This window comes from Tachysurus fulvidraco, chromosome 18 (assembly GCF_022655615.1).
Source record: "Tachysurus fulvidraco isolate hzauxx_2018 chromosome 18, HZAU_PFXX_2.0, whole genome shotgun sequence".
NCBI classification, from domain to species: Eukaryota; Metazoa; Chordata; class Actinopteri; order Siluriformes; family Bagridae; genus Tachysurus; species Tachysurus fulvidraco.
Genome location: NC_062535.1, coordinates 10,983,954 through 11,001,215, shown reverse-complemented (window position 1 = coordinate 11,001,215; position 17,262 = coordinate 10,983,954). Strand labels below are relative to the sequence as shown.

Here is a 17,262-nt window from a genome sequence, read left to right as displayed (position 1 = left end):
GGATGAGGAGGCAGAAACACAGAGGTGTGTGTGTGGTGTGAAAGAGCACTAGTATGTGTGCACAGTGACTTTGCAGAGGTGTGTGTCTCTGTGTCCTCGTCCCAGCCCCCCTTTTCTCTCTCTCTCTCTCTCTCTCTCTCTCTCTCTCTCTCTCTTTCTTCCCCATCCTCTGTGTCCTTCACTCAGCTCTTCTCTCCTCCTCTGCATGTTCTCCCGCCAGCAGAATCAAGTATCCTATTTCAGCGCTCTCCCTCTCTTTCTCTCTCTTCTCTTCCATCCCGCCATGATTCTGTGGGTGAAGATGAGCGAAGTGGGTCTGCAGGAGCTCTCGAGGAGGCTTGATGCTGTCCTACACAGCATTGGTAGGAGGAACTGCAGAGGGTGTGTGTGTGTATGCGCGTGTGTTTGTGTGTATTTGCATGCGTGTGTATGTGCAGTCAGTTCTGTGCTGGGTTACATTTGAAAATTAGAACGTAAAAAGGGTTTGCTCTGGCTCAGGGTTGCTTGCATTGGATGTGTTTATGCATGTGTGTGTGTGAGTGTGTGCAGTTGCAAGTATTTGCATGAAACAGTATCTCATTCATGCTTAAAGTTTTGTTATTTGCTTCCACATGCAACCGTGTAGAGAAACAATAATTGAAAGCTTTCTGATTTTTAAAACGCCTAAACACCACTTTAGCTAATTGATCATATGCCACTTCCCACACACCAGCTAGCTAGCTTTCCTGCACAAACTCCTCCTGCTGTGTTACATGACGGTGTAACATATTCAGTGCAGTCTGCCCTCTTCCTCATACCTGAACTTTCAGAGCTACTTCTTTCATTTTGTCCTTGATCTTTAAAAATAATGTAAGGCTCTTTGGTAACAGTAAAATATCTCGCGACACATATCTATGTAGTTCTACATTTCTAGCATGAGGAAGCCTAGCATCAGCAGCTGATGTGAAGAGCTTTCACGCTACACACGCTAACACTAAAAAAACCCTTTGTTTTCTGCACACCTCTTCATTATTGTCTTCATGCAATTTCTGATATATGGTTTCTTTCTTTGAATTAAAGCGACATCGACGGCATCACTAATCGCCTTGGTGTATTTCACTCGTAGTCGGCGTTTAACTGGCTTCCACAAACTGATTCGTTTTTCATCGCTGTGGCAGCTGGGTGAACTCGACTGGTGAACATGATACTCATACAAGCCTGCGAGTGGTATTAGTAGATAAATGAGTTCATGCTCTTTGCAGAAAGCAGTGTTTTGTTTGTATTTGTGGAATTCTGTCATGACATTTTAATATCACTATCTGCAGAACTGGAGTCAACACAAAACTGCCTACAAATGTGAGTCTGAATCAGAGAAAGTTATGACACAATACATTTTTCTGAGGTGCTGTGGATCTCATCTGTCATTCTTAAACACAAGCTGTGGTTAAAAGCAGCTGTTTAGACATTACAATATTTCCCCTTCATTTTTTTTTAAGTGTCAAACGACTGCTTTTTGTCATAGTGATGTCGTACCATGTGTCGTTTATTTTACAAAGGAACACTCGTTTTTCACTCAAATCTATGATCAAACTTCTTCATGTATCGTGGTGCGATATTCTTGTCATATCATCTACCTCGATTTTGTGCTGCTAAGCTGCTGTTTGGCTTGGTTTGGTTTCACTTAAGCAATAACATGTCGATGAACTATGAGCGGTTTGAAGGCAGAAACAGCTACAACAGTTACCTTATAATAGAAGAAATAACTGCTTGCACTTTCATATTATAGATCATATTCTATTCATATTTCAGATACGTTACATATAGACAGTTTTAAGTGAGAAAAGACTCCGTTGTTTCTTATCTCAGCGCCATGAAAGCAAAGGCATTGCACATGCAACATGATTGCTAGTCAACTACTTTTAGGGATTAAGCTTAATTTAACAATTTGCTTGAGACTTGATTCAGTTTTTATACAGTTTTTGTTTGCGTTGATTTTAACACTGGAAATTGACACAAAGCAGCTTTACAGAAATTTGTAAATTCAGTTGACGTAATGATGAAGAAGAAATCTCACGAGGAACCATGTGGGTGTCACCGGATAGAACGAGTAAAGAAGAAACGACAGTTTTGTTGCACATTTTATGCACATTGTCTGTGCAATTTCTCATTTTTCATGTTTACACTTCCAGGTGTACACCAACACAAAGCCCCATACACGCCACTTTACAGTCAGACGTATTCTCTCTTGCTGTTTTTTCACTGTTCTACTTCCTAACATACAGTTTTAAGGTTCTATATAGAAAGACAGCACAGGACAAGTGCAGTGTTTCTGAATGCTAACTCACTGGACTAAGTGGGTCAGCATGTGTTTAAACCTTTCACTTCTACTCAACACACTGCCTGAGGTGGCTATGTCCAAAAATACACAGTTCTAAGGTCACACTCTTCTTGTCCTCTGTCTCCTGGATTGTTGTATCCTCTCACCCTCCTTTGTGTTTGCACTGTTGTTGTTGTTTTTTTACTGCTGAAAATGTGGCAATCGAGTTATAGATACAAAAACATATTTCCTCAGATGGAGTTACAGACTGTTTGTAATATCTCTCCTCTTCATGCTGCGGTGGCACACCGGCTCCTCGCAATCCATCATCCAGCCCACGTCTTTTCTGTTCTGATTAACGTGAAACGTGCAGCAGGAGAGCTGCTGTTCTAGGGTTTTTTTTTCCATTCAGTGTGCATCAATAGTTAGAACATCAGCAAGCTTTGGTTGATTGACTGAGTGAAGTCATCTGAAAGGGTTTGAGCTTGTGGAGCTGTTTTTTTGTCGAAGCCTGTAGATGAACACAATGCCATTTCCTGATTCATAAGTCTTCATGACTCTGTGTGATTCAATAATCTTATTCATCATCGTCAGTTTGCATCTGTTAATATTTTGTAGCTGTCAGTTGCAAACTTTTAGAACTTTACAATTACAACGTCTGCTGGTTGGATGAATATCTGACGCAGACAAAATCGGAAACTGTGTGAACTAAACGACGTGTGTCGTGTTTCTTTCAGTCCTCCTGGAAAACTAAGACTTCCCTCATGGAAGATGGAAATCATCGTGTTTATACTGTGATAATGAGCACTTTTGAGGATCAGCTACACTCTGAATTTTCCAAATGTTGTGATGTTCATGGATGACTTAATTAAATGAACAATCCGTGGTTTGCACTTCTGTGTGTTTTTGTAAGGAACTCTGAAACTGTGATCTGTTGCGTTACATGTCAGATAAGTCGGTCCCCCCCCCCCGAATAATCAATATTTATAATAACATGTTTCCATCAAACCTTTTTAGTTGTTCGCTAGCTGCACCACGTGCGCTGCCTTGTTGATTTGACCTCACACTGTAAACGGAGTAGGAACTTGTAGTTGAGAAGTTTCCATTTTCTGTGGCTTTTTCAGCTCGTAGTTTATGCAGGAAACACTTTCCGTCAAAAGTAGCACAATAATAAGTTTACAGCTTCATGATCAGCCACACGTTTATAAATGTAAATATAAAAATGTCAAATGGAAATTTAAGTTGTTTTTTTTCTTGTCAAAAGCACAAACTCAATCAGATTCAAGAAATTCGTCATGATTTGTAGAAAATGGTGAAATTGCGGGCACATGATTCTTCTTTTAAACTCCTACTAATGAAGACAAATGTATTTTCTGCCTCAGCGATGATCTGAGACAATTTGTTAGCTGCTCCCATGTTAATCCAAGAAGGCTTTTGGCTCAATGTGTGTGTTGCAATGACGTCACACCAAGTCTTTTGTCCCCGATCTGTAAATTTTTTTTTGGAAAATTAGAAAAATTTTTTGTTTTTTTTAAATCACAAGTTGTTTTTTTCATCTCACTGCTATTTATTTATAAGTGTACCTTAAAAAATTAGCATCAAAGGATGCCCACGAATGTAGCATTACTGTACACCAAGACATCAGGGTATGTTCACTATCCACAGATTTGTTGCATTATTTCTGTAGCTGAAACTAAATTTGTATGCCAAGCGAACCAGCACTGTGCAATATAACAGCAGCTCAATAAATAGTCATGTAGCTACAGCACAAGAGCTTTTACATACATCAGAAGGAGGAAATAATGTGAAACTGCTGATCATCTGGTGTTGCAACCCAGTCTTACGGCAGTTCGTGGTGCGAAAGACAAAGATGGAAAAACGATCAGGTGGAAACACTTTGCTGATGATGGAGTTTGGAGATGAAAAACTAGCCTTCAATTTTAAGCCTGCAGTAACTCAAACATCATAAACATGATGCGAAACCGAGGCTAAGTTTCTCTTAATTATTAGCAACATTAGCCTTCTATATCTAGTACATCATACTGTATTCTCTCCTGTAAAGATAGACAACATACATCATGCAGAGAGAAGAGCAAAAAAAAAACCATCAAAGAATTGTGTAATTGTGAAACTGTTCCTTTAAAGCGCCATTGCTTTTAGATTATTTGGTAGAAACCTTGGCTGCGAGTTTGCATGGGACCCATCTGTAGTCGGGCTTCTACATGAATTCAAATACCATCCCTTTATTTTAGGGAAAGTGGTTTAAAAAAAAAAAGCAGAGCAGTCTGAGATGTAGGAATTTCACAGCACATGCATCACGTTATGAATAAACACAGCTGAGAAACTAGCAGTGAGTCGCTGAGTCCTGGTTCAGCTTCGTGTCTAAAGGTTCTTTTTTGCAAAAGGAGGTTAAAGCAGCTCATTTCAGTGTGTGTTTGCTTATGAACAGTAAATAAACACAGCATTCATTTTGTCATCCTGTAACTAGTTTCACTCCATTAACCCCTCACACCGTTGCTTGGATGCATGTTGCTGTGGTAACAGAGTTGCTACAGTGCCATAAAGAGGATTTTTTTTCCCCTCCTCTTGTTGGTATGGGAATGTGAGAAAAAGGAGTGTGTGTGTGTGTGTGTGTGTGTGTGTGTGTGTGTGTGTGTGTGTGTGTGTGTGTGTGTGTAAAGGAGTGTGAGCATTTCGGCTTCAGTGCCACAGAACTGTTTATAGGATTTAAGAGGGAAAAAAACGATGTGCTTGGGGGCACCGTATCCACACACTGCCAAGATTCTCCATCTCAGTCACTGTCTTTGTGTGCTCTACTTTTCCCATTGTCTTTATGTGAAAAGAGCTTAAAAATAAAATTGCTCAGCGCTCATTAATGAATGGTTTATGATTTTATGCCTGCATCTGATCATTTGTAAATAAAGTCATTAAAAAAACATATATATATATATAATCCTTTATTATCATTGAGGCACTTTTTATGACGACACTAGTCCCCTTGTATTCCATTTTATTTGCTATTATAGACAATAGACATCATCACAAACAGATTTACTTAAAGGAGGGGAGTTTTTCCTTGCCATCGTCGCCTCAGTCTTTAGCTTTAGGTATAAATGTTCGAGATGAATAGAAAGCTCATTTAAACTTTCAAACTCTTATTCTGTTTCTATACTTCTCTAAACTGCTTTGAGACAATGTCATACGTTTTAAAGCGCTATATTAAAAAACTGAATTGAATTGAAATGCGAGCTCCATGAAGACGTGGTTGCAAACTTGAGTATCCTGCACAGAGCCCTGACTCTGACTCAACCCCTCTGAACAACTTTGGGATGAACTGGAACACCGATTGCACTCCAGTCCTCCTCAATCAACATCAGTGTCTGATCTCACTAATGCGTACTTTTCAAAATCTAGTGTTAAGCCTTGCCAGAAATTCAGAACCATATCTGGAACAAAATTCATAAGAACATTCATTGTGACGTTCGGTTGTCTAAAAACCTCTGTTTGTATAGTGTGTGTGTGAAGCAGAGTGAGGACATGGTATCAGGTTTGACAGATTGTCAGCAGACAGAGTTAAAGTGGTGGTGTTGGGAGTTTGGTGGACTGAAGGGTTTACAGGTGCTTTAATCCGGCTTATCTCTCTCTCTCTCTCTCTCTCTCGTTCTTTGGCATAGACATTAAGGTCACCTGCATGTGCTGATCTGATGCATAGAGACATTTTCTTCTTCCACAGAACTTCTTCCTGCTTTAAATAAAATATAACCTAACCCATGTTAGTGCATTGTGCTATTAAGAATAAGCTAAAAGCACCAATAGGATGCCTATAATTTGCTACTCTGGCTTCCTTCTCTGGCTCCTTGTTTAGAAAGTTTGGTTGTTTGTCCCCCAAGTGGCACGAGTGAAACTCTTCAGATTAGCTCTACGTGTGCATGTGTGTGTATGCTGCCTACTCGGCTGCTCGCGTCCGTATAATTATCCGAGCAGATGGGGATTTGTGCTGAAACGTTCTGGCGAATCAGCCGTCCCTTTCTTCCTCTCCTCAGGTCTGCTCCTCTCTGCAAGCACGGAGAGAGCGAGAGAGAAGAAGAGGGAGAGAGAGAGTGAGAGCGAGCATGAGAACTGGGAGTATGTCTCAACAAACCAGAGTGTGACTGACTTCGTTCTGGATTCTCTCTCAGTGAAAAAAGCTGAGTGAGGTTTCCTGTTCTACTGGGAGTCGCTTGACATCGTAGCTTGAGTTGACTTGGCTTTGGGGTGAAGTGCAAGAGAGGTGGGATGTCTCTGCAGGAGCTGCTGCGTGGAAATCAGGAGACTCCTCAGTGGATTGTGACGAGGCTCTCACAGTTTCTGCAAAGCCTGACACTCGCACTGCTGCAGGGGACCAGCTCCTACACACGCAGGAGCTCCTTTATGGAGAGTAACGGTGAGGGTGTGTGTGTGTGTGTGTGTGTGTGTGTGTGTGTGTGTGTGTGTGTGTGAGGAGAGAGAATGGATTAGAGATTAGAGACTCAACATTGTGATGGGAAACTATCATTTTAATGATACACAATATGTCAAAAAATGAAACCTTTTTATTTTTTTTTGGAACATCGAGTTCAATTTTGTTTGTGCCACTTGATAATGTACAGAAAAATGTATTGTGATGTTAATGCACATTTCTGTTGCTTAACACTAAAATGAGCAAAGACCCAAATGTTCATATCCGTAGCTCGGATTGTTCACAGGCTCGTTCCACTTTTATACAAATCCCTCCTGAACCGCAATTTTCTCTTCAGTACGTCTCTTGCTGTGTGTAAAATTTCTGAAAATCATGACTTTTTTTTATTTTTCTAAATATGGTTATTTAGTTTGTTTATTATATATTTAACTAATTCTTCTTTGTGTGATAGGTCACTGGAAAACTTATGTATTAGCAATAAACTTGAATAAAGCAATGCATTTAATATTTGTTATATGTTGCTAGTTTCGGTCTTAAAAAGTCTTAATCCGGTGCCAGGTCAGATTGTCTTTTTATTTTGTTGTTGTTGTTGTTGTATCAGAGTGAATGAGATATATCTGCGTGTGATGGATATTAATTGAGTGATTGTGCAGGATGCTTCATTAAGCTGGATCAACTGCTCTCAGTACTTATGGTGTCTCATAAACATGACACAATAGCTTTCAACATTCTAACATTGCCAGAGAGAGACAGAGACGGACAGAGAATTAAACAGCGGCTGTGAATGAGTGAGTTGTTGGGATAGTCTGATGAAATAGCTGTTTCCTCAGGGGAAGAGAGTTTGTCATGGAGGAAAAGAGATGGTGACCAGCCTTCATGGGAGGAGTATCGTGTGTGTGTGTGTGTGTGTGTGTGAGAGAGAGAGATTGAGATTGTTTCCTGCCAGAATGATTTGTTTAGGTCAAGCATGGGTTTGTTCACACACCTTCCTGTGAGTTCTTACACACACACACGCACACGCCTAGCAAAAAAGCGCCGCAGCCACCACAGTGTGCATTTTTTAAAAGCATGAGCAGTAATTGCAAAACACACACACACACACACACACACACACACACACACAGAAACACACAGGGAGGAGCTGAACAAGCAGATTCACTGGACACATGCTCAGAATTTAAGGGAAATGATGATCAGGACTAAGTGCACATGGGGTGGATGTCCTTTCTGTGTCTGAGTGAATTAAATGTCAAATTTCTCTGTGTGTGTAATATCTGGTGCTATAATGACTGATCATTTGCCAGCATCAGCAACACAGCCATTTCTTCTCTTTTTTAGTTTCTTCTTGAACAGCTTGTAATCAGATTTCTTGCTTGCAGATTTCTCCCTGCATCAATGCAGACCTCCTCCTGTGTCCCACTAAGCTTTCTCTTATACACATTCACTGACTCACTGACTACAAAATGCACCCTTTTCTTTTGTTTATGTTGCATTCTGCTCTGTAGAAGCTTTCAGATCATTGCAAACGATTGATTCAGACGGATTATTTGTGTCCTTACTGATTCAGAAAAACAACAACAAATAAACTTAAATCTCAACTTTAATGATTGACTTTATCAGTGTTGTTTAACAAGTGAAGAAGAATCCTGCTTCTGATTTTTTTTAGCCATCGTTAAAGGACATCATTAGGGGCAGTGGTACAGTAGCTCAAGCGGTTAAGGCTCTGGGTTGTTGATTAGAGGATCAGGGTTGAAGCCCCAGCCCTGCCACTGTTAACCCTCTCTGATCCAGTGGTGCTGTATCATGACTGAGCCTGCGCTCTGACCCCAACCTCCAATGTTGGGATGTGTGAAGAAAGAATTTCACTATGCTGCAATATATATGTGACAAGATCAAGGCTTCCAGGCTTCAATTCAAGCCATTAATAAAGACGTTAATGATGGCTTGACAGGTCCTACTAAACCATATAGGAAGTGGATGCTAAGGTGTTGCTATGGGACATTAACTCACTGAGAATCTCACATCAGATATTTTATAAATCTATACAGTATCAGTACAGCATTATGTAAAATGAACCTGTTTGGCAATATTTCATGTAGTACATTGTAATGCACATAGTGAGGAAAGTCTGACATTCAGTTGAGCTTCAGTTTATAATTAACGGAAATCAGCAAATTAATGAGCAACTAGAGTTCGACAAAAGGCAGAAGAGGATCAAAGTGTGACTGGCGGATATGACGAGACGTAACGTAGAGTTGATCTTTGTACTTGATGGTTGAAGGCACACACACACACTCACTGGTCAACTAATTCCGATCTGAACAAATATCTCGAATTATGGATTTTTGTCTTTTCTCCAAGCCTAGAAAAAAGCAGCACAAAAACACCCAGATCTCAGGCAAAGGTATGTAACACCAGACTGAGTAAATATGAAGGAGCTGTGAGCAGAAGAGGCGTATTATCATTATTAACCTAACGGCGCGCTTGAATTCTCAAAGCTGATTGGTTCATTCACAGGGTCTTGGATGCCAGATGCCAGATACATAATAATAACATAATTAAACATCATAACTAGAATCTAAGTAAGACTAATAATAACCAGAGTTGTAAAAACTGCAGAGTTTCAGGTGTAACATTCATGGTACAAAGTCTTCACAGGGCACTTGCAGATTCTTGGAAAATGATAAGCTGCATTTTTTTTTTAGAAAGAGACAGAGGGGAAAAAAGCATGCACATGAGAGAGAAGCAGATCGTTACCATGACCTTACTGATTTAATAACCATTTAATTAACCGATAAAATAGACAGTGATCATTGACTTGCATAACACACTCCAGACCCTGGTGTTATTAAAAAATAATCCAGTTTGGGGCATCTGGCCATATCACACTACCCTACTGTGGATTATTTTTGTTTATCCAGTCTGTCCTGTGTTAGCTCAAGACTAATAATAAACCGATTAAAAAACGTGTTTAACGAGTTAAACCTATAATCTCTGATGTAGATGCTACACACTGTTTGTATCCTGCAGCATCAAACCGTCCAGTAGGCATTCATTTTGTATAACAGTGTTCTATTCATCAGTCTTCAATTCATTTGCCTAGTGTAGTGACCTCATTTAATATGCTGGCAAACATTTTGTCCATTTATATTTTGTATTTAAAATGTTCCTGCATCAGATTAGACCCACAGACCTTAGACGCACCTTACTGTGAGAGAAATTATTTTGCACCTCTACACCTTTTGCTTTTTTAGGATTGCTGTTCCCGTATGTGTACATTTTCCCTTTACACACCTCTTATGAGACAGTTTCTGTTCTTCATGGAAGGATTTTCATAGTCTAATGGCATTGGTCCATGTGGACATGACTGCATCATATAATTAGTGGAGATTTTTCAGGTGCTCTTGATCCTGTTGTGCCACATCCCAAAGGTCCGGTGACAGAAGTTCAGGTCCGGTGACAGAAGAACTGTGTCCTCAGCGTCATGTTCATGAAGACGCTTTAAGACGACTTGTGTTTTGTGCCAGGACACATGATTCTTTTGTAGTTCGTCCTCCCATCTGTTTTTCAGTTCTTCACGGTTATCCATGCTACGGTCACTGAGATCACAGTTTTCTCCCTTTCTCACATTTTATTTGAAATTAAGAAACTATTCATTATTCTATCAAAATTAATTGGAGCTTTCAGCCTGCATACATTTATACATTGTGCTCCTGTCACCTGATCGGTTGATCTGATAACTGCATGTAGTATTTATTAATAAATAAATAAATAATAAAGTGGACAGTGTATTTTCCTTTCATTCATTACAAAAATATTTCAACTTGTGTTGGAAAAATCAGTGCTAGTTTGAATGAGTCTCCGTCTTACCTGTGCTCCAAATGTGCAAGGACACGAGTCTCAGTTCTCACACTTTTGCTGTGTGTGGGTGTGTCCATGTGTGGAAGAGAGCACGGAAGAGAACGACAGTGCCAGAGAGAGAGTGAGAGAGACGGGGAGAGAGTGATGGAAAGGAAAAGCAGAACATGAAGTGGAAAGACAGACAAAAGAAAGACGGATAGTGAATGAGGCAGCGGTAAAGAGAGCTGCTACTAGTGAACAGGTGAAGGAGAGAGAAAGAGATGGTGAAAGACGAGTGTGAGGTTTGCCTCCAGCCTATGGTGGAAGGAGGAGGATATATGAAGATCCCTCTGGAGGAGGTGGAGAGCTTCTACAGGTTTACGGTTTCCTGTGACTGGCTGCTCTGTGAGTCTTCTTTGAATGTTTTAGTACTGTTTATATTTTCTTTGGAGAAACATCCTGGTGTGTTGTGTACTGTTGGGTTCATCTCTTGCTAACGGTTGATTTTCCCGAGGCTGACTGAAGTATAGCAGTCAGTCATATCATGTCAGGTGAAACTGTGCTGAACCTGTTTTACTGAGATGGTTTTTTGTTCTCATGTTTTAATCATCGGACCTGAAAGACAAAAATCCTGTGTCTATTATCTACCTGTTTCTCTAACCATGTAACTAAACAGAAGGTTCTGGCATTTTTAGGTACACAGTTTAGCATTTTGTGTTAAAGTGCTTTGAATGTGGATGTTTTGACTTTTTAGCATGGTTCTCCAGCCTGAAGCTTTTGCATATCCCCTCCCTTCACTGGCCTTAAATACACAAAGACAGCAAGGACAAGGCTTGACTATAAGCTATCTGTCATTATGGCAAGGATAAAGATACAGCAGGTCATTATTTGCCTATGGTGTTGAAGCGTGTATCGATGACAGGATACATATCACTGACCCTGTACCTGTGTATAGACATGACCATTAAAACCAGGGACACAATGGGACATCAACGAAACCTAAAGAATGTTCCTGAGAAACTTCCACAAGAGAAATTTAATTCTAAAATGAAAAAAGTCAGGATTTATAATAAACACACATAAGAGTTTCTTCTTATACACTTATACAGTAAATCTAATCAGCTATCTAACTGCTAGTAAATTAGCTAACTGCTCATAAGCTAGCTAAAAACTCGCTATCTGCTTTAAGGTAGCTAAAAATTAGCTAACTGCTTGTAAGCTGGATAAATGCAGGTAAACTAGCTCGCATCTGTGACCAGTGATTTCATTGAGATATTTGTTTTTATATTAAAGTTTTGTTTACTATTGAATGACTCTCAGCATTTTATTAAACAGGAGGAAATTTTGACAAACTCTTGACTTTACATCAAAGCAGTTCTCCTTAATCAGCTAGCTAGTTAGATTAGCATGCAGACTCTGTGACTGAGGGAAAGGCCAACAATTTGTATTAGCCATTAATGTTTTATGTGTTTTTGAGTCATAAAAACATCTCACTGCCTGTCGTACTGCGTATGACTAATGTGTATATGTGACTAATAGAACTTTTAGATTAGACTTTTAGAAATTACTCTGACGCTCATACTCATAAGTACAGTAAGAGAAAGTAAATGCTTTATAATCACACTCTCTGGTTTCACCCAGATGAGAATGGCTTCCCTTTTGAATCTGGTTCCTCTCCAGGTTTCCAGGTTCCTCAGATCATCTCAAGAGGTTTCTCCTCACTGCCATCACCACTGGCTTGCTCGTTAGCTGACGAATCACTCATTTTATATTTTACAATTGCTTTAATTGTCAAAAGCGCTTTAAAAATAAAAATCTATCGAATATTGTGATCGCAATAAATCGCCGCCTAAATACGATAACAGCAACTATGTTGTAATGATTAGTGTAATCTTGGCCTGACTGTTGACGTCTTTCATGCAGGTGCAGTCATTAGTGTTGTTTATTATCATGTGGAGCAAAACTAATGTGTCTTTTCACACGGGAGCAGGAAGCACGCACCAGCACACTGTAGAGGTCTACAGTTACAAATAAAAAAGTAACTGCAAATGAATAAAAATTGTTCTGACCAGATAATTGTTTCTACAATGGTCTCTTTCAGGATAACTCTGCCCTTATCAACAAGGCAAAAGGAACGACCAAATGGTTTGATTATGGTGAAAGTGAAACATACACTAAAAAAAAACAATAAAGTTAGAAAAATCATTGAATCTCTTGCAGCAGCTTATTGTGGCTCAACACTTTTCCAGAGTGTTTTCCAGAGTGTATGTAATCTTACTCTACATTCATACTAACCAAGCACTAACCACTCACTTCTATGTTACTGCAAGATATTTGTTTGATCTTATATATAATCGTGCAAGGTTTCAAACTAGCAAATCAGGTGGAGAGCTGAAAAAAACACAAGCTCTATAGTAGTGGTTCGAAGAACTACTTGAGCCAGTTGTTTGGATTTCCTACTTTTTATCATATCACCTGATTTCTATCGAATTAAATCTCAATTTAAGTATCGCTCATAACTCCGTCGCTTGCCGCAGTTACACGGTATCTTCGGTGCTTGCCGCTGTTGCTGACGCAACTGTGTCACGCATGTAGAAAATGAATGGCTTTCGCTTTTTGTGAATGTGTTATCATTGACAATGTTCTTCTTTTATTGATTGAAATCGTTCCATTCTACACTTCTTGAAAAAGACCAGGTGTTGTTTTTGTCCAATAGTGTTCAATTTGTTCCCAGGTGTAGCTGCAGGATCTTGTTCTTGACTGACAGCACTGGAAAGTGATTAAGTCTTTTGCTATTATAGTTCATCTGCCTCAGTGTGTGACATGATGTGTTTCCGGAGATGCTTTTCTGCACACCATGACTGTAAACACTAGTTTATCACGTTACTCTTGGCTTCCTAAATTCCTGATCTGATCTCTCCCTGTTTTCTGTGTGTGTGTGTGTGTCAGTGAGTGTTTACCTGTTTCATATGACATAACGGCTATGTAGCAATAAAAAACAGAATGATTGTGAAAGTGTTAATATGCCTACGAATGTGCACCAGCTTCCCATTCTCTGTTTTTGTTCGATGTTGCGTTACCCAAGTGTTGTGGTCAGATGTACTGGGTGGAGCTGGACGTCTGAGATCATGTTGTTTTATTCTTACTTGGTTGGTCGTTCCCCTTTTTATATCTGTTCAGCATTTAATAATAAAGCAGAAGGCACAGTTCAGGATTTGCAGTCGGACTTGAAGGATCACGTAGATTCAGCTGGAAGAGTGAAAGATTTGTCATTTGTGATTTCAAGTCATCTTTGAGCTTTTGTAGAATTCTTGTAATAGAAACCTTTGGATGGAGATGCAGTTTGGATCAGGTGGGTTTGAGAAATTTTTCTTTGAATGTTCTAATCTAAATGACCAGTGTAGTATGGGTAAGAATTGTCTTTCTCTCTCTCTCTCTCTCTCTCTCTCTCTCTCTCTCTCTCTCTCTCTCTCTCTAACATATGTTCATGCCTGCTATGTGACCCCAGCTTTTGTATATTCAGTAGTGAAAGCATTCCTTACTCAGATCTTTCATCCACTACCAGATGAAAAACACACATGGTATCCCCTCTTCATAGTGTGTCCCTAGATCACTAGTATGAATTCATGTGATCCTGGATTCATTTTCACTTTATTAACCAATCTAGTAATATTGCTATTAATTCATTAGAATTGATTCTCCTTCCTTATCCGATCTGTAAACATCCCTGCCTTATTGTTTGACTTGTAAACGATTCAGCATTTGGTTAACAATCATTTTTAATGAGATTCTTATCATACAGCCACTGTTTGCTCTTGCCATGGCTTTCCTTTAAAAAAAAAAAAAAAAGAAATAGTTAAACACACTTAATAAAACTTGTACAGTGCAATTTATGTGGTACATTTTTAAAATTAAAATTTTTTTTTTTTAAAAGCTCAGGCTATTCATTTGTGAAGATTTTTGAAGCTCTTGGTAATTTTGTCCTATATTAAAACAATTTAAAGTCTGAAGTATTACATGTACATGTAACTTTACGGCTCATCCGAGATATGGTTCAGGTTTAAGACAATAAAAGTAAGCTGATCTGCGAACAGGTGATATTCATCACTCTTTATTGTCATCAGACATCCTGATCCTGTACAAACAGCAGCACCCTGTTTGCCTTACCAGTTTGTACGCTTTGCATTACTGTGTTTCCTGTATGGACTGTGTGTTAATTCAGTCATCACTTCTCTGGTAAGGCAGTTTTATTTTACCAGGAAAATAAATCTTTATTTATAGAGAGCACTTGTAGAGATCAGAGTGTTGTACGATCTTGTAGTAAATCCTCAGTCACCGAAAACTGTGAAATCAAATAAAAGTGTACAAGAGTATCCAAAAGAATGATTAAGTAATAAATCATTCAATTAATCGAGTAATAAAAAAAGAAGTGTTTGTGGTGATCGAGAGGTTAACAGTCCTGAATGCATGGCGAGAACAAGCCAGTGGAGGTAGACCGCATCTGGACTCAAGCTCTACAGTCTGTAGCTCTTCACTTGTTCTTCACTGCTCTTTTTCTCCACCCAGGAGACTGTTTTTGTTGTTCTAGCACTTGTCATTATTTTATTGTCTCAGCACTGCTTTTTCCTTCTCGGATGTCTGTGCTAGACAGTGTCCTGTTGTGTGTCTCCTGGGTTTCCCGGGTCTTCATTAGGGGTCGACACACAGGTGGCCAGGTATCCGTTTTCCCCCCAGACTCAACTGAATTTCCACTGCCTGTTTATTTGCCCTCTGCTGTTTGCTGACTAAAGTGAATTAACCACTGTGCTCATTCTGTGGCCTTTAGCATTTCATGTAAATCTGAATGTTTTGCTGATTGTGGGCAGATATTTGTGTATTTTAATGCATTGGACACAAACTTGGCTCTTGGTTTCTGCATCTAAAACAAAATCTCTGTAGCTTGGTTTTGAATCATTTGTATTTTTTACCAATATTTTTTCCTGTCTCCTGGTGGTCCGGAGGCAGGATCCCGATCCTCTGCTTTCGGAGCAGTCGAAAGAACAAGGTTTTTTCCCCCCAATTTGGTCATCCATCAGTCTGCATTTTCTTATCATATGACATCTAACTGTCACGTAAGGTAAAGACAAACACATGCTTCTGCCAAGATACAAGAAGCTCCCACATCTTTTCGAACTCATGATGCATCACAAGGCAGCTGAACACATTCTGAGCAAAAGAAATGGAAATCTAACATCTTCCTCATACATAAGGTCACCAGTTTTTTTCAGGGTTGGCTAGCGGTGCTTTGATTGACAGCAGAAAAATGACAAGAGCAAAACACTCCCACCCAGAGAGCGTGGTTCATTTTGCTCACTTTGACTGGCTATGGCCGTGGCATCAATCATCGTGTTTCGTTCTTGCAGTAAGACAAACATTTTTGAATCTGATCACAATCACTGCTATGCATTTGGTTTGCTCCAAATATTAACAAAGGCCCATTTGGTGATTCTTCCTGATGTGGGAGATTTGAGATGACAACAAAATGGATTATAAACCAACATGAAGGCTTAATACTTTTATCTTCATCTTCAGGAAATTCTTTATTTTGGTAATGTTGGAAAATGCCAAGACGATGAAGAAGCTTTTAACCCTGTGACCAAATGCTTGTAAAACAGGATTCAGACACATCAGATCATTTTACTATGATAAAGAGTGAAAGATTCTAGATGGGGTTTTTAACATGGTGCAGTTTGCAGGGTGTTTTTTTGAGGGTAGTCAGGAAACACCAAATGTCCCAGTGTGATGAGTTGAGAAATATCTGATGTTTTCAGTCTTGCTCCATCAGCACTAAATTCAGTCATATGCTTCCAAATTGTACTTTTTAAGTTTCACTTTAATTTGCTGTAGACGAGGAAAAGTCCTGAACGTGCAGTTCACAGGAAAGCCTGAAAAAACATCCTTTTTTTAAATTTTTATTTTGTAAAAGCTGAGGACGTCACTCTACATCAACTAACAGTGAATAGCCACAAAAAAGAACCAGTTATAGACACATTTGCAATGCAAAGCAGCTCCAATTATTTGAATTGTTTGAATTTGTTTGTATTCATCTAAGCAGTCTTATGTTTAGCCGGTATCACAGAATCTCTCGGAAATGCCAACATGTCTCTGTAACCCAGCGTGATGTACGTGATCTCATCGAACCACAGAAGCTTGTATATTTTAGATAAGATTGCTTGATTTTGAAATTTCCCAGCTTATAGGAAATGGGTTATTTGGGGAATTACAATTAAATGGTAGATTTTTAGCAGGGCAATACAAATCCTACAACAGTAAAAGGACGAAAACAGACGACCGTTTCCTCTTTTGCAGTGTCACAAAATAAACACGAGTTTGTCATCTGTATGTGACGACATCTGTGTCTTATGTTTAACATGGAATATAACATGATTTTAAAAAGTTTTAGGAAAATAATCATTAAAGGTGTGTTCCTTGAATGTGGTCCATTTAAAAAAACTGACAATCTTGTGTTTATGACACTAGTAATTTGGCTCAGCTTTGCTTGGCTAGACCAGCACAATGACTCGTACACCACAGCTCCTAGTGTGTACTGTCATGTGACGTGTACTGGCCTTAGTGTTTCTTCACGGTTTTGCTGGAATTGTTATTTTACACACTAATCTTGCCATCTCTACAGTAGTTAGTGTCGTGT

General features: G+C 39.3%; 1 protein-coding gene across 10 annotated transcripts in view; it reads left to right on the top strand.

Moving 5' to 3' along the window:
* Window positions 1-225: 225 nt before the first annotated feature.
* mcf2la (mcf.2 cell line derived transforming sequence-like a) overlaps window positions 226-17,262 on the top strand; it is a 68,035-nt gene continuing 50,998 nt past the window's right edge. For 2 of the 10 annotated variants that reach the window (XM_047803258.1, XM_027156237.2), the window contains exon 1: window positions 226-362. In XM_047803258.1, the coding sequence (XP_047659214.1) occupies window positions 284-362 (79 nt within the window). In that variant the 5' untranslated portion in view covers window positions 226-283. Of the gene's footprint in view, window positions 363-6,366; window positions 6,720-8,989; window positions 9,139-10,750; window positions 10,980-13,770; window positions 13,927-17,262 lie in introns of those variants that run through there. The other 8 variants (XM_027156228.2, XM_027156232.2, XM_027156236.2 and 5 more) reach the window with 8 other exon arrangements.